At 40.6% G+C, this 23,680-nt stretch overlaps 1 protein-coding gene across 1 annotated transcript in view; it reads right to left on the bottom strand.

Moving 5' to 3' along the window:
* Positions 1-23,680, bottom strand: part of LOC308526866 (aldo-keto reductase family 1 member D1-like) — a gene marked incomplete at both ends in the record, with an annotated part of 50,662 nt that overhangs the window by 5,636 nt on the left and 21,346 nt on the right. Inside the window, 5 exons of the mRNA XM_081102117.1 lie at positions 3,569-3,734; positions 4,457-4,566; positions 10,339-10,461; positions 14,732-14,809; positions 20,779-20,895. Coding sequence (XP_080958243.1) covers positions 3,569-3,734; positions 4,457-4,566; positions 10,339-10,461; positions 14,732-14,809; positions 20,779-20,895 — 594 coding nt within the window. The remainder of the gene's footprint in view (positions 1-3,568; positions 3,735-4,456; positions 4,567-10,338; positions 10,462-14,731; positions 14,810-20,778; positions 20,896-23,680) is intronic.

The raw sequence follows: 23,680 nt of genomic DNA, 5'->3' as shown, positions 1-23,680 counted from the left end.
TCTAATTAGCAGATTACTCTTTTATTAGTATAGATATATTTGTCTGTAAATATAATTATGATTGCAGATATGAGTAGGACCAGGTCAAATTTTATAGAATGGGCCTTTTATTACAGATGGTTTGCCATGTATGCATTTTTTCTAAAGAAGTAAAAAGTACTTGAAAAAATGTTTCAGGAAGACTTTGAGAAATTTACAGTATCTGCTTTTCTTCCAAGAAAGTTTTCACTTTTATGCCAGAGTGAGAATTATTTGTATGCTTTGTATGTCAGCATTGGGCCACTGTGACTGGGGGGCACTTAGCTTGACTTGAGAGTAATTATCTTGCTCGCTGCCTGGGAGGGAGGGTGTGAGGCAGCGGAGATAAATACTCGGTTCTGGATTATTCATAGATTGCTGACTTTCTGGATTGATTGTGAAAGCCCCTCCTTTTATTGATGTCCACCTTCTATTGACAGACATCTACCCTGGCAGAGAAATGAGATGAAACTCTCTTTTCATTGTAAAAAGCATTTGAATTCCGAAGGTGTGATAAGGCCACCCAGCCATCCACAGTCAAGGTACACATTTTCATGGAGGATGTTCCCACTCTTGAATAAATTAAAACAATTTTTTTCTTTTAATTTAAACATTCTTCTATAACTGTTTTCTTGTTACTTAAAAGCTAGTTTTTTTGAAACTACGTCCAAAGCTTTTCAAGCTGTATATGTCCTTGGAATGAATTTATAAATTAGAATTGAGCCCTGCCAGTGTGACTCAGTGGTTTAGCATCGACCTATGAACCAGGAAGTCACAGTTTGATTCCAGGTCAGGCCACATGCCCGGGTTGTGGGCTTGATCCCCAGTACAGGGTGTGTAGGAGGCAGCGGATCAATAATTCTCTCTCCTCATTGATGTTTCTCTCTCTCTCCCTCTCCCTTCCTCTCTGAATCGGTAAGAATATATGAGAGAGAGAGAGATAGAGAGAGAGAGGAGTTAAAATGTTTGTAAATAAGAAAACATGTATTTGATGCTCTTAGAAAGTCTTATTTTCTTTCATTAAAACTTGTGCAGTATAGGGAACTCCATAGATTTTCTTAATTTGAAGAAAGTTAGAGGGAAAGGTACTAATTGAGAGTTCCTTTGAAAATGTGTCACTTATATATTTTTTATGTTTATTTTTTTAAATGAAAAACAAATATTTTCTATTCAGAAAATATATTTGGATCTAAATATCTTCTATAATTTTAACCCTAAAATATCAATTTAAATATTTTAAAAATGGTTGGTATGTTTGTTTTTTTAAATAAGTTAGGTTACTGGAATTCTACATGTTACTGGATCACCTGGGGTAATTTTCTGATTGGAAAATTAAGAATTATAGTCAGAGGGGAGGACATGAGAAGTTTTAAAGAACATATTCAATTTACTTTAGAAGCTGAACCTCTCTTATCATGTGACTTGTTTTGCATGTTTGCTAAACTATATTATCACATAAGCATTGCTGCTATTGGGACAAACAGTGACAGTTGATTCGGGTCACTTGAATGTCCACTGTCTGTTTTAATTTGTATGTTCATTTTGACTCTGTCATATGCTCAAACTTAAGTGGAAGTCATGAGAACCTATTATTTTTGCCTGCTCCCTCTTTTATGTTGGAAATATACTTTTTTTTTTTTTTTAAATATACTCCATTGACTTTTTACAGAGAAGAAGGGAGAGAGATAGAGTGTCAGAAACATCGATGAGAGAGAAACATTGATCAGCTGCCTCCTGCACATCTCCTACTGGGGATGTGCCCGTAACCCAGGTACATGCCCTTGACCGGAATCGAACCTGGGACCCTTCAGTCCGCAGGCTGACGCTCTATCCACTGAGCCAAACCGGTTTTGGCTGGAAATATACTTTTTTACTCAGAGGCACCTTAACTTTGATGTAAGGGATCGTTTCCGTTGCCAACTGTTTTCTTCCTTGCCAAGTAAGAGAGTTGTTGTGAACTCTTCAGTGATGCCTTCCCCAGGATATTTGCAGATGTGGTTGGGAAAAGTCATTTCATCCCCAACCTTAGCATGTCAGGTGCTGGGGTGCCGGGGTGCCGCCTCGCCTGCGCCCCCCTCTCCGATCCTGATGCGGCTCTCTCTCCCTCCAATTGTCATGGCGACCACCGGCCTGCGCCCCTGCTCTCTCTCCCTTCGATCCCCGTGGCGACCACCAGTCCACCCGGCTTGTGCCCTGGCTCTCTCTCCCTCTGATTGCCATGTGATCACGGGACCACAGGTGAGGCGGACCCCCTGTGGCTCTTGCCTGCTGCCTGGGTTTCCTATCACTGTTCTTCCGTCCTTCCCCTTTCGCCTCCCATCATTGTGCCTACTTATACAAATTAACCGCCATCTTTGTTGGCAGTTAATTTGCATATTGCCCTAAGTAGCCCCTGGGAAGGGTAGCGGAGGTATACGGTTAATTACCCTTTTTGTCTTTTATTAGATAGGTTATGTTTCATAAGGACATAGCTGCTATACGTAGGGATTCTTTTGATGGATCTGGACAAAGTAAATTGAAAACCTGGAAAGGATTCATATTCTAGATGCCATTAAGAACATTCCTGATTCATGAGAAGAGGTAGAAATATCAACATTACAGGAGTTTGGAAGAAGTTGATTCCAACCCTCACTGATAACTTCAGTGGAGGAAGTAATCACAAATGTGGTGGAAATAGCAAGAGAACTAGAATCAGAAGTGGAGCCTGAAGATGTGACTGAATTGCTGCAATCTTATGATAAAACTTGAATGAACGTGGAGTTGCTTTTCATGGGTGAGCAAAGAAAGTGGTTTCTTGAGATGAAACTTACTCCTGGTGAATATGCTGTCAATATTGTTGAAATGACAACAAAAGATTATTACATGAAGTTAGTCCATAAAGTAGGGCCTGAGAGGATTAACTCCAGTTTTGAAAGAAGGTCTCTGGGTAAAAATGCTATCAAACAGCATCACAGATGACAGAGAAATTGTTTATGAAAGGAAGAGTTAATCAAATGGGAAATATTTTTTTTATATTTAAAGAAATTGCCACAGCCACCCCACCCTTCAGCAACCACCATTCTAATATTTTTAGAATTTTAGCCCACCAACATTAAGGCAAGACCCTTCACTAGCAAAAAAAATTGTGATTCACTGGTCTTGAATGCTGGTTAATATTTTTTAGCAATAAAGTATTTTTAAATTAAAGTATGTACCGTTTTTAGACATAATACTACTTAATAGACAGTATAGTGAAACATAACTTTTATGTGTACTGGGAAAGCAAAACATTTGTGTTAGTTTATTGCAATTCACGCTTTATTTTGGTGGTCTAGAATGGAACCTGTAATATTTCTGAAGTATGCCTATAATGTACAATCAGCAAAGCAACCCCCAAAGTGCTAGCAATAGTTTCAAATTAAGCTAAAATTAAATGCAGATATTGGCAGAGTGTGTCAGGGAGTTGGTATAAAATAAAATATGAAGGCGTTACAAGTTTCTTTTTAGTCTAAACAAAATTCTTTGAATAAAAAAATCCTACATTTTACATTTTCAGAAGCAGTTCTCTTACCTGAAAGTTTTCTTTGATCATTTTAGGGTCAAAGCTTTTAGGAATGACAACTATCCCTCGCTGGATGTTGAAACGCAAAGCAACCTGAGCTGCATTCTTTTTGTACTTTTTCCCCAATGAGTTTAGAAGTTCATCCTCTAACAAAGGTTGGAAATAAGTACTCATCCTTAAAAAAATAAAAACATGCATGATATTTAGCTAGAATCAATGAGAAGCAGTGGTTAATCAATCCTCCTCCTCTGTCTTCCCATTCACCTGGTAACCTACCAGGACATTTCAGGTCTCCTGTAAGCAATTTCTGTGATTGCCGAGCCCTCAATGAAGAGTTGTCCTTTGTGTGGGAAGATCAAGAGAGGCAAATTTATATTGCTGCCTTTTTGAGAAAGTAAATATGTTTTGATGTGTCTTACAGAGAGGGCAGGGCTGAAAGAAGGCATATGTGAGAAGGCAGGTAGCCTGAAGTGGAATAAGTAGAAATACAACTCTTGGAATCATATTAGTGTAGAAAAATTTCTACTTTGGTCTGTGGAACACATCATAGTAGAAGTGTTGCCAATGATTACAGAGATAAAAAATTATAAAATTTCAGAATTTAGGCCATAGAGACTCTATTAAATAACAACTAAACTAGCATTTATGGCTCACCTTTGTATTTTAGGCACTGTTAGGTAATTTATACATGTCGTATAATCAATTCCTATAACATCTAAGTGAGGAAGGTTTTATTAGCTCAGTTTGGATATATGGAGAATGACCTGAAGAGTTTAAGTAAGTTTCTTAATATTACACAGCCCAATAGAATCATTTCAAAAAGTAAAATAATTCACATTAGCCTCATACTCTACATCAAAGGAAACACTTTCTGAAGAGACATATAGTATTACTTACCAGTCTCGATCCTTAGAGATCCCCAAAGGAGTAAATGCAACTATGAGAATGTCATGTTGTTGGCAAAATTCCAGGAGTTTTCTCTGGGTGAAATATGGATGGCACTCTACCTATGTGATTGCATTGAAGAGCAGAGCACAAAATTAAGGCCTTGTACATGAATGCAATTTTATGTAGTTTAAAAAAACTTTAAATAAACTTCTTTTTAAAGTATTATTGATAGTGAGAAATTCTAAATATTTTTCTTAACAAGGAAACTTACATTGTTTATATACTGGTGAAGTTAATTACAGCAAGGTTAGTAAGGGCACCATCTGTGAATTAATTATAAAATAATGGGGGGGGGGGATTCAATTTTGTGTCCCTATCATAGTTTCAAACTTGAAATGCACAGAATCAGTTATTTATAATACACATCCTAGAAAATACAATTTCCATAACAAACAGTCTCAATGTTCAGATTAGTCTTAGTAAGTAGAAGCGACTTGTTACAGAAGCCCTCTGCTCTAGCTATCAGACATGTAAGAATATTTTCACAAGATGAAGAACATGTTTGAAACTAAATTTAAAGATAAATTTTATTTTCTTGGATGAGAGTTGTATTTATTTTTTTACATTCAACATTGAAAACAGTAAGTATGATACAGAGAGGACAGAGGCAAAAATCTTTGGGAGTATCACTGTGGATGCTGCAAACTGCTGAAGATGGGGCTTCAGAAGGGCTGCAGTATTGGTAAGCCATCTCTACAGTATTGCTGTGCTCTGCTTTCAGACATCACGCAACACATGAATAGGCTCAGGCTGTGATCTTCCAACAGGTCTTGCCTCCCTCGTCGGATATGTTTGTGAAGTTGATCAACATTCTTGTGCCAACAGATTAGGGTATTGACTCATTAGCGTGAGGCGACACACTGTCAAATTTTTACTCTCTTTTTCATTCTGCGATAAAATGTTACCATCTTTCTCTGTATACTAGTAGCCTGGTGCACGAAATTCGTGCACATTAAAAGGGAATTAATTGCCCTATCTGGTTTGGCTCAGTGGATGGAGCATCGGACTGTGGACTCAATGGTCCCAGGTTCGATTCTGGTCAAGGGCATGTACCTTGGTTGCGGGCACATCCCCAGTGGGAAGTGTGCAGAAGACAGCTGATCGATGTTTCTCTCTAATCGATGTTTCTAACTCTCTTTCCCTCACCCTTCCTCTCTGTAAAAAATCAATAAAATATATATTTTTTTAAGAAAGGGAATTAATTAGCAGAGATATTTTAATGTTGCTATTAGCCCTTTCTATATAATAGAAATGTGAGAGATGAAAGGAAATTAGTAAAATGTATATGAAAATAATATATAAATTTATTAATAAACAGTAACAAAAGGATATAACAACAGAGGCATGATATAAAAATGACAAAAACATGATATGAAAACAACAAAAACATGATATGAAAACAGCAGTGATGCAAACAATGACTGATAAAGTGATTAAACTTATTCTAATATCTCCCTGTACATCACATTAAGAGTGAAAACACTTTCAGAGTGCTTGACTAATTTCGCTTGTGATAAGTACTTAGAACTTTAACTGTAACATCACATGCTCCTCAAACTCGAGAGAAAGCAACATATAACTGACCATGTGCAAAAACGGCTTTAGGTATGAATATGCCTACTTTGTCTGTAGTTTGTCCTAGTGATTTATTAATAGTCATCACAAATGCTGGCATCACGGGAAACCGTCATCGAATCAATTTAAATGGGAGGCCAGTGTCAGATGGGGACAGATTAATTCTTGGAATCAGAACAGCCTCTCCCTCTGCAGATCCTGTTAATACTTCAGTTTTGATAATGTTAGGTTGTAATCTTTTGATAATAAATCTGCTGCCATTACAAAGATCCCATTTACTTTTGAGATTTCCCAATAGCATGTTGATTGCACCCACTTTCAATCCTTGGCTGCACATTAAAATCACCTGGGAATCTTTTTAAAATCCTGATTCCTGTGCCTCATTCTCCAGAAATTGTTTCTTTGTTATGGGGTGGGGCCACAACATCAGTAACAAAGAAACCGAATTAAAACTTTATTGTGGGGAGCCGCTACAGTGTTTTGGACAGGTTCAAGCCTTGGACTGAGGAGAGGGCACAGTCCTCTCATTGCCACGTGCAAGTCCCAGCTTGGAGGGCAGGGCCCTCCCAGCACAATTATAGCCAACACCTATAGCCAACAGTAGTTGTGAGCTTGAACCTATGGTCCGAACACGTGGCCCCACGTGCCTGAGTGATGTAGGCTTGATAGAGTTCAGATGCATGTAGGTCAGTAGGACTGAAACACAGGAGAATGTTGTAAGCATCGTGGTCACACTCTTACTTTGCCTTGTAGCTTCTGGTATAAAATAAAAGCATGGCTGTGGACGTTATCGCTGTCTCTCAGAGAAGCAGTGTCCCACCGAGTCCCGGCTTTCATTCTCTTCTCTGTCTTTTTTAAGCCTTTCAGCTGCCCCCACTCAGGTTCACACCTGGCCGTGCTGGTGCGGCACACTCCCAGGGAACCACGCTCCCAGGGCGGGTTCCTGCCTCAAACCCTGACCTTGCCCGAAACAGCTCCTGGGAAACAGCTCAGGGAGGGTGCAGCCGTTGCCAAGACAACCCCTGCAGGACTGACTTCCTTCCGGTTGGTCACCAGCCAGACCCCAGTCGTGATGAACACCACCCATGGTTTTTATATAAGTAGATTTGTAAGAAACCTATTGTCATTTCAACATTTAAATGACAGACTATTGTTCTTGGGGGTGTAGGAAGGAGATGTGCTGGTGAGGGAAAAGGAGGAATATAGGGGTGGATGGAGGTTAGCTAGGAAGTCAAAGGTTGCTACTCTGTATACCTGAGAGCATATTGTATAGTGTTAGCTTAGGTGTCAGTTTGGAAGTGGTACTTGTAAAATAGCCACTCTTCTATTTTAGCTGTGGGCTCTAGTGATGATGTAGGTAATAATTCATTCTGTCTGTCATGGGCTCATGCCAGACTTTTTAAGTTACTAAAAACACTAATTTCTCAGTGAGCCAAATCAGAGAAAAGGGGGCTTTGGAGACAGTTTCAGGGGTTTAGCCCAGGTTGAGCTGCCTCTGGCCATTGCTCCTGTGATTGCAGGGCTCCTGCTGTCCCCTAGAATTTAGGAGATGCATGCCTGAGAGGGAAGAAGAAGGGGAAGAGAAAGGTGTTTGCATGCTCTCAGGAGGGGGAGCATGTCATCACACTTAAATTTCCATTTCTGTAATTACTAGCACAATTACACATTTTCATATGTTTACCAATCTTGCAAATTGTCTTTTGCAAATTTCTATTCATTACTTTTTCCCGTTTTCCTGTTGAGCCTTAGTATTTAATTCATTTTTATTTAAGGTTATTGTTGATTGATACTTTTTTACTGCTATTTGTATTTTGTTTGCCTAGATTTCTCTCTCTATTTCTTCTTCTCATTTCAGCAGTCCCTTTAGCATTTCTTATAATGCTGGTTGGTGGTGATAAGCTCCTTTGGCTTCTTTTTTTTTTTTTTTTTTTTTTTTTTTTATGTCTGGGAAGCTCTTTATTTCACCATCTATTTTGAATGATAGCCTTGCTGGATATAGTCATCTTGGTTTCAGATTTTTACTTTTCATTACCTTGAGTACTTCATTCCAGTTCCTTCTTACTGGTTGAGTTTCTGATGATAAATAAGCTGACAGCCTATGGGAGTTCCTTTGTAGGTAAGAAATTGCTTTTCTCTTGCTGCCTTTAAGATTCTCTCTCTTTTTTTTGTTTGTTTAATTTTTGATATTTTAATTATGATGTGTCTTGGTGTTGGGCTCTTTAGGTTCTTCTTGCTTGGGACTTTCTCTGCCTTCTAATTGTGTGAATTTTTCCTTCACCAGGTGAGGGAAATATTTTGCTATTATTTGTTTAAACATGTTCTCTGTATCTTGCTCACTTTCTTTCTCTTCTGGTTCACTTATTATGCGAATATTTTTCCATTTCATGTTGTCCCACAGCTCAGCTGTCTCCTTGTTTTTTAATTGTTTTTTTCTTTTTGTTCTCTGTGTGATTTTTTTCTGTCCTGTCTTCTAATTCACTCATCTAATCCTCAGCTTCCCCTAATCTGCTGTGTATTCCTTCCAATGTGTTCTTTATTAGTACTAGGTCATTCTTTATTTCCAACTGTTCTTTTTCCATAGTTACTATATCTTTTCTCATGCTGTTGAGCATCTTAACCATCATTATTCTGAATTCTATATCAGATAAATTTCTTGTCTCCATTTCATTTATCGCTTCTTCTGGAAAATTCTCTTGTTTTATTATGTGGTGTTTGTTTTTTGTCTTCTCATTATTGCTACCTGTTTGGGTTTATGACTATGTATTAGGTAGATTTGATATGATTCTCAATCTCTAGTGAAGGACAGTGTCAAATGCTGTTTCTGACTAATTAGATCAGGCAAAGACTCAAAGCCTCCAGAGACCCATCTCTGCCTGAGACTGACTGGATTCAGTCTTGAGTAGTCCTTAGGCAATCATACACAGGTGTGGTGAGAGGTTTACCAACTGGGCAATTGGAGCAATTGCTTCTTCCTATAGATTATTATTCTCTGTCTCTTTTTAAAAAATGTATTTTTGTTGATTTCAGAGAGGAAGAGTTAGAGAGAGAGAAACATCAGTGATGAGAGAGAATCATTGATCACCTGCCTCCTGCATGCCCCCTACTCTGGACTGAGTCCAAAACCCAGGCTTGTGCCCTTGACTGAAATAGAACCAGGGACCCTTCAGTCCACAAGCTGATGCTCTATCCACTGAGCCAAACCAGCTAGGGCTAGGGTGTCTGCCTTCTGAGCTAATCCAGAGCCCCCAAATCTAGCTTCTGCTCACAGAGCTCCAGTCCACTCTGCTTTCCCTCTACGAGAGCCCAACGTGAGTGGCTGCACATTAAATTTTCTGCATTGGCCCTTTAAGAGGGTGCCTGCATTTCCAGCCATTTCTGGCTGCCAGACATCAACCCTGCTGTTTTTCACAGCCAGATGTTATGTGGGCACCTTTTTTAGTTCTGGTGCTCTCTGCTGGGGGCCCAGCCTGGGGATTAAACCCCAGAGTTCTTAGTTGGAACTCCCCACAGCTGAGATATATCTCCAGAAATTCATCTGCTGTCTCTTAGAGCCCATCCAGTCCTTTCACATCTCCACCCTTCTTACCAGTCTCTCTGAGGTCTCCATTTTCCATGCTTGGTTATCAGGGTTCTCTCCAGCTAGTCTTCAGTTGATTACTCAGGATATGGGTTTTTTGTATTTTAGTTGCAATTCCAGTTTGGTCCTGGAAGTGGGTCTGTGTAGCATCCATTTTCTCTGGTACCATTTTTAATCTTTTCTATTCCAACTGTCTTAATATCAAGAAGGTCTTGTTCCCATCATTATATTTCTTCAAAAATTTTTTGGGGTTACTTTGGTCTGGATTTAAACTTTCAAATCTTTATTTGTTATTTTTTTAAAAAAATATATTTTATTGATTTTTTACAGAGAGGAAGGGAGAGAGATAGAGAGTTAGAAACATTGATGAGAGAGAAACATCGATCAGCTGCCTCCTGCACACCTCCCACTGGGGATGTGCCTGCAACCCAGGTACATGCCCTTGACCGGAATCGAACCTGGGACCCTTTAGTCCGCAGGCCGACGCTCTATCCACTGAGCCAAACCGGTTCCGGCTATTTGTTATTTTTTAAGAGACATAAGTTGAGAGAAGTTAAAAACTTCTCCAGGGTCTTTTTGTAGAGTGAGCACAAAACTTTCTGACACCTAACCCATGGTCCTTTATGTTAAGTAACTCTTGAAATTCCTTGTCACATCCCACCCTCTTGTCAGACTGTACCTGGTTGCAGACTGGCTTATACTTGAGTCTTGGTTTGTTCAGTATTAGCTCCAGCTGTCTGCGGTTAAAATGGGATACACCAAGAGATTTCACCAAGCCAGCATCTTTGCAAGCTTCCAAAGCCTGTGTAGAGCAAATGCCATTGAATTTAGAAAGAAGCCTCAAAACAAGCAAGAATGAATGTTTAGAAGGTTAGTATAAATTCTTTAAAAAGGAAAGTCCCCGGGTATGTTAATAGTCATTCTGTGAAGAAAAAAATGTGGGGTGGACACAAGTAGGAATTGTTTGATTGCGGTATATTGTATACCATATCTTTCACTGGTAATATATATATAATAATCTTATTTCTTTTTTGTTTGTTTGTTTATAATGATCTTATTTCTTTGAATTTATTGAGGCTTTCTTTATGGTATGGTACCTAATCAGTTTTAATAAGTGTCTTAGATGTGTCGAAAATGTATATTCTGATGTTTTTTGATGCAAATCTTTCTTCTCTATCTCTGTCTCTCACTCTCTCTCATACATATATGAGCTTTTCATGGCTTCTCAATAATTTATAGGAATATGACAGTAATCTCCCACTATAATAGTGAATTTATCAATGTTTTCATGCATTCTATTTAAAAATTAAAAAAAAAAATTTATTGATTTCAGAGGGAGGAAGAGGGAGAAAGAAACACCAAAGATGAGAGAGAATCATTGGTCATATGCCTCCTGAAACCCCTACTCCCCCCACTGGAGTTCTAACAGGCAATCTGGGTATGGGCCCTGAGTGGAATGAAACCTTGACCTCTTGGTTCATGCTCAACCACAAAGCTTCGCCCGTTGGGCTCTATTTTAAAATGTTTTCATATAATTTTTATTTCATATATTTGCAGATATTTCATTGGGTACATATTTGAGCTTGTATGGCTCAGCAGTTGAGCATTGATCTATGAACCAGGAGATGACAGTTTGATTCCTAGTCAGTGCACATTCCCAGATTGTGGCCTGGTCCCCTTTGGGGGCATGCAGGAGGGACCTGATGGATGATTCTGTCTCATCATTGATGTTTCTATCTCTTCCTCTCCTTTCGTCTCTCTGAAATAAAAATAAATAAATAAAAATAAACATGTCCTCAGGTGAGGATTAAAGAATAAAATAAAAAACTATGTTGTCTGATCCTATATAATAAAAGGCTAATATGCAAGTTGTCCCCTGGGGAGTTTGACCAAGCAGGAGTTGGACCCCTCAATATGTGTGCTGACCACAAGCGGGCAGCGTGGAAAGAATGAAGGCTCAGCCGGCAGCCAGAAGGCTCTGATTGGCTTTGATCACTGGCCAGGCATAGGGACCCTACCTGTGCATGACTTTCGTGCACTGGGCCTCTAGTATTAATATAACTATACAACTTTTTCTAAGTATTAGACTGGTAAGATTCCCCCCCCCCCCTCCCGTCCTTTAAATTTTAATATAAAATTAGGCCTAGCCTAATTGTTCACATGCCTTTATGTTTAGATGTGCCTAACTCTAATCTGTCAATCTTTGTGCCTTTTAGTAGGCGAATTTAGTTTATATTTATTGTAACTATAAATATATTTGGATTGTTTCTACCATCTTAATTTCTTACTTCAATTTTTCCCACTTTTATATCTCTTTTTAATACTTCCCTTTAAAAAGTTTATACTATATCTTTCCTTTAATAAATATAAGAACTTATATGCTCACACATTCCTTGATTTACTTTCACCCCAACATCTATGATATTAATAGTCTATGCAGAATTTCATTTCCTATTATTATAGGTATATTTTTCTCTCTTTAATATTAAATAATTTTATAGATAATACAAACTATATCATATTTGATTTGATTACTTTCAGTTTATACACTTCTTGAAGCATCTTTTAGAGTTTCACTCCTCTTATTTAGTAATAGTTTTCAGTGTTGGTCTTTATGTGGCAAAACCTCTGAGCAATGTATGAATCAGAAAATAGTTGCATCATGCATCATTTTTGTCTTACAGTTTGGATATGAAGTTCAAGTTCAATGTTCTTTATTCTTTAATACTTTGATAATACTATTCTATTATCTCTTTTGTTGCTGATAATATAACAGAACTGATCAAAACAAAACTGATACCAATCCTATATAATAAAGAGGTAATATGTTGCCCTAACTGGTTTGACTCAGTGGATAGAACGTCGGCCTGCGGGCTAAAGGGTCCCAGTTTCGATTCCAGTCAGGGGCATGTATGTACCTTGGTGGCAGTCATATCCCCAGTAGGGGGTGTGCACGAGGGGTGTTTCTCTCTCATCGATGTTACTAACTCTCTATCCCTCTCCCTTCCTCTCTGTAAAAAAATCAATAAAATATATTTTTTAAAAAAAGGGGTAATATGCAAATTAACCCTCATGCCCTCACAAGATGGCTGCCTATGACGAGGCTGGCAGGGATTTAGTGAGGGACGACCAAACGACTGAACAAGCAGGCTGCATGGGGTGACCAGGCCAGCAGTGGAGGCAGCTGGGGGCGGCGAGCCCAGCAGGAGGATTAGTGAGGGATGACCAAATGACTGAACAGCAGGCTGTGTGGGGCGACCAAGCCAGCAGGGGGAGCAGTTGGTGGCAACCAAGCTGGTGTGGGGGGCAATTTGGGGCGATCAGGGTGGCCTGCATAGGCAGTGAGGGTGATCAGGCCAGCAAGGGGGGCGGGGCAGTTACGGTTGACCAGGAAGGCAGGCATGTGAGTGATGAGGAGCCAGCGGTCCAGGATTGTTAGACGGATGTCTACCTGCCAGTTTAAGCCCGATCCCCTAAACCGGCAGTTGGACTTTCGCCGAGGGGACCCAGATTGGAGAGGGTGCAGGCTGGGCTGAGGTACACCCCCCCCCACCCTGTGCATGAATTTTGTGCACCGGGCCTCTAGTCTCATTATATACTAGTATGAATGACTCTTTTATTGCCTTTCCCTTTTCAGTTTTGTTAGTTTATGCTTCATGTATTTTTGGAGTTTTGTTATTAGGTGCATAGATGTTTAGGATTTATTACCTTTTTATTATAAAACAAAGTTCTTTATCCCTGGGAATAAAGAGGCTCTGGAATCTTTGTTGATATTAAAATAGCTACTCCACCTTTCTTTTTATTACTGTTAGCATAGTATATAGTCTCCTGTCCTATAATTTTTTAAACCTTTGACTTTAAACATGTTTGTATAAACGTTTTTATTTAAAATGGGCTTCTTGTATATAACATATAGTGGGGTTTTGCTTTTTGTCCATTCTGACCTCTGCCTTTTAACTGCATTGTTTTAAATATGTATATGTACTGTGATTATTGATATCACTGAGTTTAAATCTTTCATCTTGGTATTTGTTTTTTTATTTCCTCATCTATTCATATACCTTTTTTTTTTCTTTTCCTGCCTTGTCTTGGATTATCTTTTATTATTCCATTTTGTCCCCTTTACTGACTTGTTTGCTATACTCTGGAAGCATTAACATTGTCTTTATATTTGATATTCTTAAATTTCTCTATATTGTGTCTAGGTGTGGGTTTCCTTCTCTTCACTCTTTGGTAATCTATGCTCATTCAATATCTCTGGTTTTTTTTCTTTAACTATTACCTCTTTACCTTTTTCTTTCTTTCTTGTTTTTCTATTATGTGAGTACTGAAAATTCTAAGTACTGTACATCTCTTTGCTTTTCTTTCATATTCAATTTTTTTCTTGTCTTTTCCTATTTCATATTGGGAGATTTCCTCATTCTGATCTTTCAGTTTGATCCCTTTTTCTTTATATCCATTTCATATTTATCCCATCTATTGCATTGTGTTTTATTTTTCCTACTTACTACTTAATGCTTGTTTTTAAAAAATGTTTTCTTATTTCTCATTGCTAATATCTTTTCTTATCTCTTTAATATATTAATTGGCTAATTTAAACGTCCTTGGTTCTCTGTTCTGTTTAAGTTGGGATCTGTAATTGAGATATGTTGTTTCTTTGTGAAATAAATACCTTGTTATTTTGAGCAATGAGCTTATTTTCTCCTTGGGATCCTGGCTAACCTGTCAGGCAGACCTTTAGAGGGAAACACCAGACTCCAAATTACTCAGCTCCGATGATATCAGGAGTCAGTATATTGTCTCTTGGGTAGAGAGCCCCAAGCACCAGAAAACTAGTAGCTGCCTCTTCACCCCTCAAAACAACTCCACCCTTCAGGTCTTCAACTGTTACCTAGAGGGGGACACCCACTAGAAAGCCATGTTGTACTCATTAGAGTATATTCCCAGACTCCAGAATTTGGAATGGGATGGTAAAGGCTGCATCTCTTCCTAAATCAAATAGGAATAATCAGGTCACAATTCAAAAATGTGGTCTTTTAAAATGAAAGAATAAAAGGCTCTCTTGAACTTACCTCCCAAGTAGCACACAGATTTGTCTGGTGAAATATCCAATTGCCATTCTCATCTGTAGGAAAAATTTCATCTCCAGGCTGAGAAAGTAAGAAAAAACAAATGTAATTCTTTTTATTTATCTCTTGGAATTGAAATGATGGAATTTGAATTGTCTTTAGGCCAATATACCCTAGCTCTGGGAAAGCAATTCAAGTTTAATTATTTATATCCTATATAATAAAAGCCTAATATGCAAATTGTCCCCTTGACTGGTAGTTTGACCACTCGTTATGACGTGCGCTGACAACCAGGGGGTGGCACAGTAATGGTGGGTGTCGGTGACACAGTGGTAGCAGCTGGCGGCAGTGGAGACGCTACCAGCCCTAATGGGACCTGACAAAAGTGGGACCTAAGTGGGTTGGTGGAGCAGGTGAGTGGGCAATGCCAGCAGCAGCGGCAAGGGGCGGGGCTGCCGCCTGGTTCCCAGGCATTGAGGAGCCAGGTGAGGGGCGGGTGGCTATGACTGATTGCTGCCCAGTGACCAGACAGTGAGCAGTAGTGGTGGCAGGGGGTGGGGCCACTGCCCGGCTCCCAGGCGCTGAGGGAGTAGGGCAGGTGGCCTGATCCCAATCAATTGCCCTGCAGGCGGGATGGTAGAGCAGGTGATGGGGCAGCACCAGGACAAGGCGGGGTGCCAGGTGGGGCTGTGGGAGCTGCAAGGATGGGGTTGCGAGCTGGGGCTGTGATGCGGGGGGCACGCGCTTGGGGCCCGATCCCCACAGGCCACACCGAGGGACCCCACCCATGCACGAATTTGGGCACCGGGCCTCTAGTGTTTATATAATTATATAATAAATTATATTTACATATATATTTACTACTTTTATGGCACTGTCCAAAAATTCTTTCATTTAGCCAAAATATGTGACACATTAATCTCATTATCCTATACGTACTGGCATTCACTTTCCCTTTATTTATCAACAGATTATTGTTCTTAAGCCATGAATTTTCTCCTAATGACAGAATTTCTCATCAAAAATAGCAGAGTTTGAGACTCAGTGTTTTGACAGGCCTTACCAAAGTTGAGGAGAGCACGGCATGTTACTTCTCAGTTCTGGCAGACTTGCTCACTGGTTTTTTTCCTTTCATTTTGGGGACCTCCAGGAGTTCAGCATTTCTTTTTCCTACTTCACACCATAGCTAGTGTCAACTCCCCTTTTCTGGTTTTTGGGTGATCCTTTCCCAACTAAGGCTAGCTGCTGTGGAACGTTATCTTTCAGATTTCTCTTTTTTGGCTGTATCTAAACATGGGACTCATTTATTATGGGCTTGAAAATGGAATAGAGAGAAATGAAAGATGATTCCTAGGCTCCTTGGGTGGATGGTGGTAATCATTTCCTGAGTTTGGGTTAGCAATCAAGAGTTTTTTATGAATATTTTGAGTTTGAAATGACCAAACGTTCAAGTAGCTATTTGAGAAGGCAGGTGAACAGAGAAGTCTCAGAAAGATGCTTAGAAAGACGCCATAGCTGTTGACAAAAGTTGGTAGCCCTTACATATAAAATAAAATCAATCCTTGCAACTATATGAAGTCATTTATAGACACAGGGTGGCTCAGTAAGACAAGAATATTGAGAATAGAGGTACTATTCAGGGCATAACAACATTTGGAGGTTGGCAGAGAAGATGCCAAAGTGTCAAGAGAGGGTGGTATTATAGAAGTCACAAGAGGAAGAAGTGTACGGGAGATAATGGTCAACTGTGTTGAAAGATATCCTGTATAATAAAATCCTAATAGGCAAATCAATGGAACAGCTGAAGGATCGGTTGCGATGATGTGCACTGACCAGCAGGGGGCAGATGTTCAATGCAGGAGCTGCCCCCTGGTGCTTAGTGCGCTCTCACATGGGAGGAGCTCTGCTCAGCCATAAGCCAGGCTGATGGCTGCCAGTACAGTGGTGGTGGTGGGAGCCTATCCTGCCTCCTCAGCAGCGCTAAGGATGTCTGACTGCAGCTTAAGCCTGCTCCCGCTGGCAAGTGGACATCCCCCGAGGGCTGCCAGGCTGCCAGAGGGATGTCTGATTGCCATCTTAGGCCCAATCTCCCGGGGAGCGGGCCTGAGCCAGCAGGTGGTCATCCCCTGAGGAGTCGCAGACTGCAAGAGGGCACAGGCCTGGCTGAGGGGCCCCCCTCCCCCTCAGAGTGCACAAATTTTTGTGCACCGGGCCTCTAGTTCTATATAATAAAATCCTAATAGGCAAATCAATGGAACAGCTTAAGGACCGGTTGCTATGATGTGCACTGACCAGCAGGGGGCAGATGCTCAATGCAGGAGCTGCCTCCTGTGGTCAGTGCACTCCCACAGGGAGAGCGCCACTCAGCCAGAAACAGGGCTCATGGCTGGCAAGTGCAGTGGCGGTGGTGGCCAGCAGACGGTCATTCCCCAAGGGGTCCTGAACTGTGAGAGGACTCAGGCCGAGCTGAAGGACCCCCTAAGTGCATGGATATGGTGCACTGGGCCTCTAGTAAAATAATACGAGGATACAATGTCTATTTGGTATGGTTGGCAGCATTGAAGTCTTTTTAGGATAATAGGAATTTTTATTGAAAATCAAGCAATTGGACAAAATTCATTATATATATATATTTTTCTGCATCTCACCTGACAAAACTTTCCCCTCGTGATAACTTAGCAAACACAATTTTGACTCACTTTCCTCCTGTCTCACTTATTCCTCAATGCCACATAACCATTCATGCTAATTACCCTTTCTGTCTCTGCTTCCCAAGCTCTTTGTACTTCTCAACACTATGGCCCACATTTCCACTCCAGTCTCTCTCCTTATTTCTTGCCTTTTGCATTTCCCAATTTTATTTCTGCTCAGAATGGTTTTATGCCTCTATCATACACTGTGTTAAATATTTTTTACTTAACCTGATTTTTATTAAGTCCTTATCATTTCTGAGCCCATGTTAGCTATTTCCATGATGTTCCTCTTAAGCTTCCATTGTGCCTACCTTACTCATCCCTCATCCGAATCATTCCATGGTCTTTCTCCCTCTACTCTTGCTCCTACTGTAAGACAGTATTAGAAGAATACTTCAACCCTCTAAAAATCCATGCTATTGATTCTCATTCCTGTCCATCGGTAACTTCATTTATCTTTTAAAAATGCCATTGTCATTTAAAAAGCATAAGGCAGAAGGGGCTGTACAGTGTAGAAGAACAAGTATGGGATTAGCATCAGGGGATCCAGGATCTGGTCTCAGTCTGATGGATTTTAAACCTCAGTTAGCTATTTCATTGCCTCGGGCCTCAAACTTTTCTTTTGTGAACTGAAGATATTCTGTATATTGAAATATATATTTCCACCTGAAGATTTTATAACATTTTATTAGCTATAAAATGTCAGGCATTGTGTCTGTAATTTCACATATATAATACTAATGACTCCTCACAATACTTGGCAAATGAGTTGGTATCGTCTCCAATTTACCAATTATGAAATTGAAGGAAAGTTCAGGAATATCAAAGACAATATGCTAATACATAATAAAACTGAAAGTCCGTCCCTCTTCTGTGTGACTCCAAAGTTCATACTCTTTCCACTGGAACATGGTTAGGTGATATGTAAAAGGATCAGGTCATAACTTGACCAAGTCATCTGGCTCACATGTGACAGAGCTGGGATGCAAACAAGTTGCCCTGATTCTGTAGCCCATGCTTCATACCACCATGCTTGCTACGTGACCTCTGATTAATGAGTGCAGTGGAAAGCGGTTATTTTGCTTTCTACTATCCTTCGCCTTCTTTTAGAGAGGAGCTCATTGCACATTGTGTGGGCTGACCCAGCTCCAATTCTTGGCCACAGATGTCAGACACCAATGCCCTTACACAAAGATTAGTCAGTAAAAGTTATGTGACCCAAGCAAGGCAGATCCGTGTTTCTTTATCAGGTTTAATGTGTAGTCTCTCTTCCTCTGAATTCTTTCTTTTAAAAAAAATATTTTATTGATTTTTTTTACAGAGAGGAAAGGGAGGGGAGATAGAGAGTTAGAAGCATCAATGAGAGAGAAACATCGATCAGCTGCCTCCTGCACACCTCCTACTGGGGATGTGCCCGCAACCAAGGTACATGCCCTTGACTAGAATGGAACCTGGGACGCTTCAGTCCGCAGATCAGCAATCTATCCACTGAGCCATGCCAGCCGGGCTCTTCCTCTGAATTCTTAAGTTCTATTGACAAGGAAGGATTGGCATATCAATGGGCATTTGCCATCATATAGAAAGAGATTTTTGAGAAAGTGCCAGAGTATAGAAACATAGTTTCAACTTCTGGATCCAGTCCTTTGGAATTAGATATGCCTTTGAATTCTTAGTTCCCTTTTTTGCTAAAGCCAATTTGAGTTGGGTTTATGCTATTTATAACAAGAGTTCTGACTAAAACAAAGGCGTTGGGTATACCAAGTAATGAGCAAAGAGTGTGGAATTGACTAGGTCAGTATGGGATTGTGGATAGTGAGGATTCTCCATCTTAGAATTGGATATTCTTGCTATGCAATAGCATGGCATCTTGTTAAATTATTGCCTTGTTGTGTCTTGAGACTCAGACAATGGGCATACTAAGATTGGAGCTTTAGGGCACTTAGTAGGAAAACATTGGGTGTTAGAGTTTGTTGGCCATTTTTGCAGTCTTCAGTCAGGTACTGAAGAAATATAGATGTGTTTATTGCTACTTGGCTTGTAAGATGAGTTGTAAGATCATATTTTGCTAAAACAGGTACTTTCTGCTTCTAGATGTCTCCCCAAATGGCAGAAGTTCAGCTCTGAGCCTTCTAGAGTTAGAAAGTCTGTGTCAGCCAGGACAGGAAGGTAAGAATCCTAGAGGGAAATAAAATTGGACTTTGGGAGAATCCTTGTCCATTTCTCTCTGAAGACAAGACCTCAGGCCACTGATGCCACACCCAACAATGGAGCACCATCCAATGAGATGGAGACTGGGTGCGAAGAACGCGTCACCTGTGCCTCCCTGTTTTGTATTATTTCAAGTCAGACGGGGCATTAAGCTAAGAACTGATCAGATGAGGGGGATAGGATATTTCTTTACTAAGATGCAGAAACCACAGGCTAAAGATTAGATACAGGAAGATTTCTAGTTTTATTTACTCTTTAATGGAGCTGACTGAAGGTGAATTTACTGAAAGCCAAGCAAATTTTTAAGGGATATAGACTGTCCACGAAATCCCAAACTGGCCATTAAAAGCCTTTGCTTAACCAAGGCCATTGTGAAGCTTGCAAATTCGTCTGAAGAATGCAAAAGGGGAATCTTTCCCAAAGGCCCTTTTGGATGTTACCATAGAGAAGAGTCATCAAGGAAAGAGCTTCCAGAGAACAGAACAGGGGCAGCCAGGTTGCTTGTGTGAAGGAAATCTGGGCACCTCAATGACCAGTTTCATTTTTTGTCTCTCCTTACTCAGAAACATTTTAAAGCAGTAAGGATGTGTTGTTGGTGATTAAATTAACACAGAGTCCATAGATTGAGAAAGTTTAAGGAAGAAGTGCATTTGAACCAGAGGAATAGCTATCACCATGATCTTGTTGCTGACCCCCCAAAAACCTGACCATTCTTGGGGTTATTTCCCTTTTTGGGGGTGGAAGGTAAGTTTTCAGTTGTATATATTATTTTGCGTTTTGTCATGCAGATATATTTTCAAGTCTATATGAGTGGGAAGAAGGGTGTGTCTGGATGCTGGACAGTTAAAATATGGAGTACCGTTTGGTGACTATGTGATGGATTGATGGAGAGAATTTAAACTACAATTGTAAAGACATGTTGTAATAAAAAGTGCATTGGATTCGGAATCAAGAACCATGAGATCCAAGCCTGAGTCTGTTACACATAACCTTTCTGGGCATTTGTTAGGCTAGGTCAGTGCTGTCTGACCTACAGTAACAAAACGATAACATTCTGTGGTGCTAAGTAATGAACTAGCTTTGTGCACATGGCTGCTGGCTCATGGCTGCCAAAGAGCAGAGGCCAAACCTTTAGGTGTCTGAACTCACCTTAAAAGCCATGGGTGTTTCCATGACGTAAAGATCAACATAATCTAGCTGGAGGTCCTGGAGTGCCTTCTGCAGGCATGGGAGGACTCTCTTTGGGTCAAAATGTGTACCCCACAGCTGAAAGAATAAAAAGGGGATAATTAGTGACATCCACTCTCTTTAAAGTAAGGGTGCAGCTCTTTATTCTTTACAATGCATTCATTCATTTTACTGCATAAAAATGTTTATGCTGAAGTTTCATCTGGGTATAGGATAAACTGATGTAACTCTTGACACCTATAGTATAACTTTATCAGACTATAATATCAGAACTGCGTTTGCTGGTTTGCTCAGTGGATAGAGTATCAGCCTGAGGACTGAAAGATCCTGGGTTCAATTCCAGTCAAGGGCACATTATTCCAGCCGGGGTTGCAGGCTCGATCTCCAGTGGGGGGCGTGCAGGAGGCAGCTGATCAATGATTCTCTTTCATCATTGATGTTTTATCTCTCTCTCCCTCTTCCATCCTCTCTGAAATTAATAAAAGAATATATTTTAAAAATGAATATAATACCAGAATATGTATCCATATATTCATTGCAGCATTATTTACAATAGCCAAGATATGGGAGTAACTCAAGTGCCCATCAGTAGGTCAGTGGATAAGGAAGTAGTCTATATATGCAATGGAACATGACTGAGTCATTAATTAGAATGAAATATTGCCATCTGCTACAGCATGGGTGGACCTACAGGATACTGTGCTGAGTGACATAAGACAAAAAGAGAAAGGCAAATGTCATATGATTTCACTTATACCTGTAATCTAGAACACAAAATTAAATCAACAAGCAGCAACAGATAAAGACTCACAGATGCAGAGACCATTTGGATGGGTGCGAGATGGGAGGAGAGTTGGGGGGATGTGTGAGAAACATGATGGGATTAAGAAGTACAAATTGGATTTGTAGTAACAGGATAGTCATGGGGTTGTGAAGCATAGCATAGGGAATCTATATGAATAAAAGCCTATGTGGACATCACACCCTCACACTGTCAAAATGTAACAATCCATCACCAGGAGACTGCATGTGCAGCAGATGCGCGTGGGTGGGTGGGGACTTGACGCTGTGTGTGTGGCACTGAGGCAGGTCCCATGGCTCCATGGGGCAATGCCAAGGGCGGGACCCCTGGCTCTGGCCTACCTCTTTGGGGCAATCCATTGAGGAGCTTTGGATGGGTGGGTGGGGCCTACCTCTTTGGGGAGATCGATCATGGGGCTAATGCACTGTGTGAGGGCAGAGGCCAGGCTGGGGACCAGCCCCTCCCCCCCCCCCCCCCCGCGAGTGCATGAATTTCATGCACCGGGCCTCTAGTATAGTCAATAATATTGTAATAACTATGTATGGTCTCAGATGGGTACTACATTTATCAGGGTGAGCACTTCGTAAGTTATTTAAATGTCTAATCATTGGTTGTACACCAGAAGCTAATATAATATTGTACATTAGCTGTAATTGAAAGATAAGTAATTATTTTAAAAATAAGAATAATGGACCCGAGACTTAAAGATTCACCTGAATCACAGAGGACCTAATTTGGAGACAAGCCTTCCTCTATGCAGTGCTAATTTCCTAATTGACTCTCAGTACTTAAACTTTTCCTCACTGTGTAACTAGGGAGCATGTACTTGAATAGTTGTGCTGACCTGGCCCCTTTATTTTCATGTCACTCTGATAAAGGATGTGTTTCATTTGAGCAAGAAATATGATTGTGTGGACATCTTCTCTGGATCCTTCACATTGCTATGGCAATGCAGAAGCTGGTGAAGTTTTAAATTATTGCAAAGATTTAGATTTACTGGTCTTTTGTTCTCATTTGGTTATACTCAGACTCCAGGGAAATTTTGTCAGTTCCTACTAAGAAGTTACGGGATGTCTATTTTAAACGATAATGTCACCAACACAGCAGGGTATGAGACCCCAGACTTATCCCACAACGAGGCCAACAATTAGACAGGTAACCATGAGTGAAATGGGGAGATGTTGGTCAAAGGGTGTAAACTTCTAGTTATGAGATGAGTAAGTTCTGAGGAGCTAAAATACAGCATGGTATTTCAGGTTAATAATACTCTATTGTATACTTTAAAGTTGCTAAGAAAATAGGTCTTAAATGTTTTCTCACCATAAGAAAAGGAATGGTAATGATGTGAAGAGATGGAGGTGTTAGCTAACATTATGGTGGTAATCATTTTGCAATCTATAAGTGTTTCAAATGAACATGTTGCACACAAATTCACATAATGTTGTATGTCAATTATATCTCAACTAGAGGCCCAGTGCACAAAATTCGTACACGGGTAAGATCCTTAGGCCTGGCCAAAGATCAGGTCCGATCAGGGTCATCCGGCTGCCAGCCAGGGCCTCCCTTCCCCAGCTGCCGGCTGCTTTTCAGGTCCTTCCTTCATTCTGCACCACCTCCTGGTGGTCAGTGCATGTCATAGTGAGCGATCGAACTCCCAGTCTCCCAGTTGAACTCCCGAGGGGACAATTTCCACATTTGGTATATATATATATATATATACTAGCGGCCTGAGGCACGAAATTCGTGTGGGTGGGGAGCCCCCAGCTTGTCCTGCACCCTCTTGCAATCTGGGACCCCTAGCTTCTAACCGCCTGCCTGCTCACACCTTACCTCCTGCCTGATCACTCCCTACTGCTTGGTCTTAGCACTGCTGTGGAGGCGGGAGAGGATCCCGCCACCACCACTGTGCTCACCAGCTGTGAGCCCGACTTCTGACTGAGCAGCACTCCCACTGTGGGAGTGCACTGATCACCAGGGTGCAGTTCCTGCATTGAGTGTCTGCCACGTGGTGGTCAGTGCGCGTCATAGCGACTGGTCGTTTTGGTCACTTCACCATAACGG

Source organism: Myotis nattereri (assembly GCF_964212035.1).
Source record: "Myotis nattereri genome assembly, chromosome: 11".
Classification (NCBI taxonomy): Eukaryota; Metazoa; Chordata; class Mammalia; order Chiroptera; family Vespertilionidae; genus Myotis; species Myotis nattereri.
This window is presented reverse-complemented; position numbering and strand designations above follow the sequence as displayed.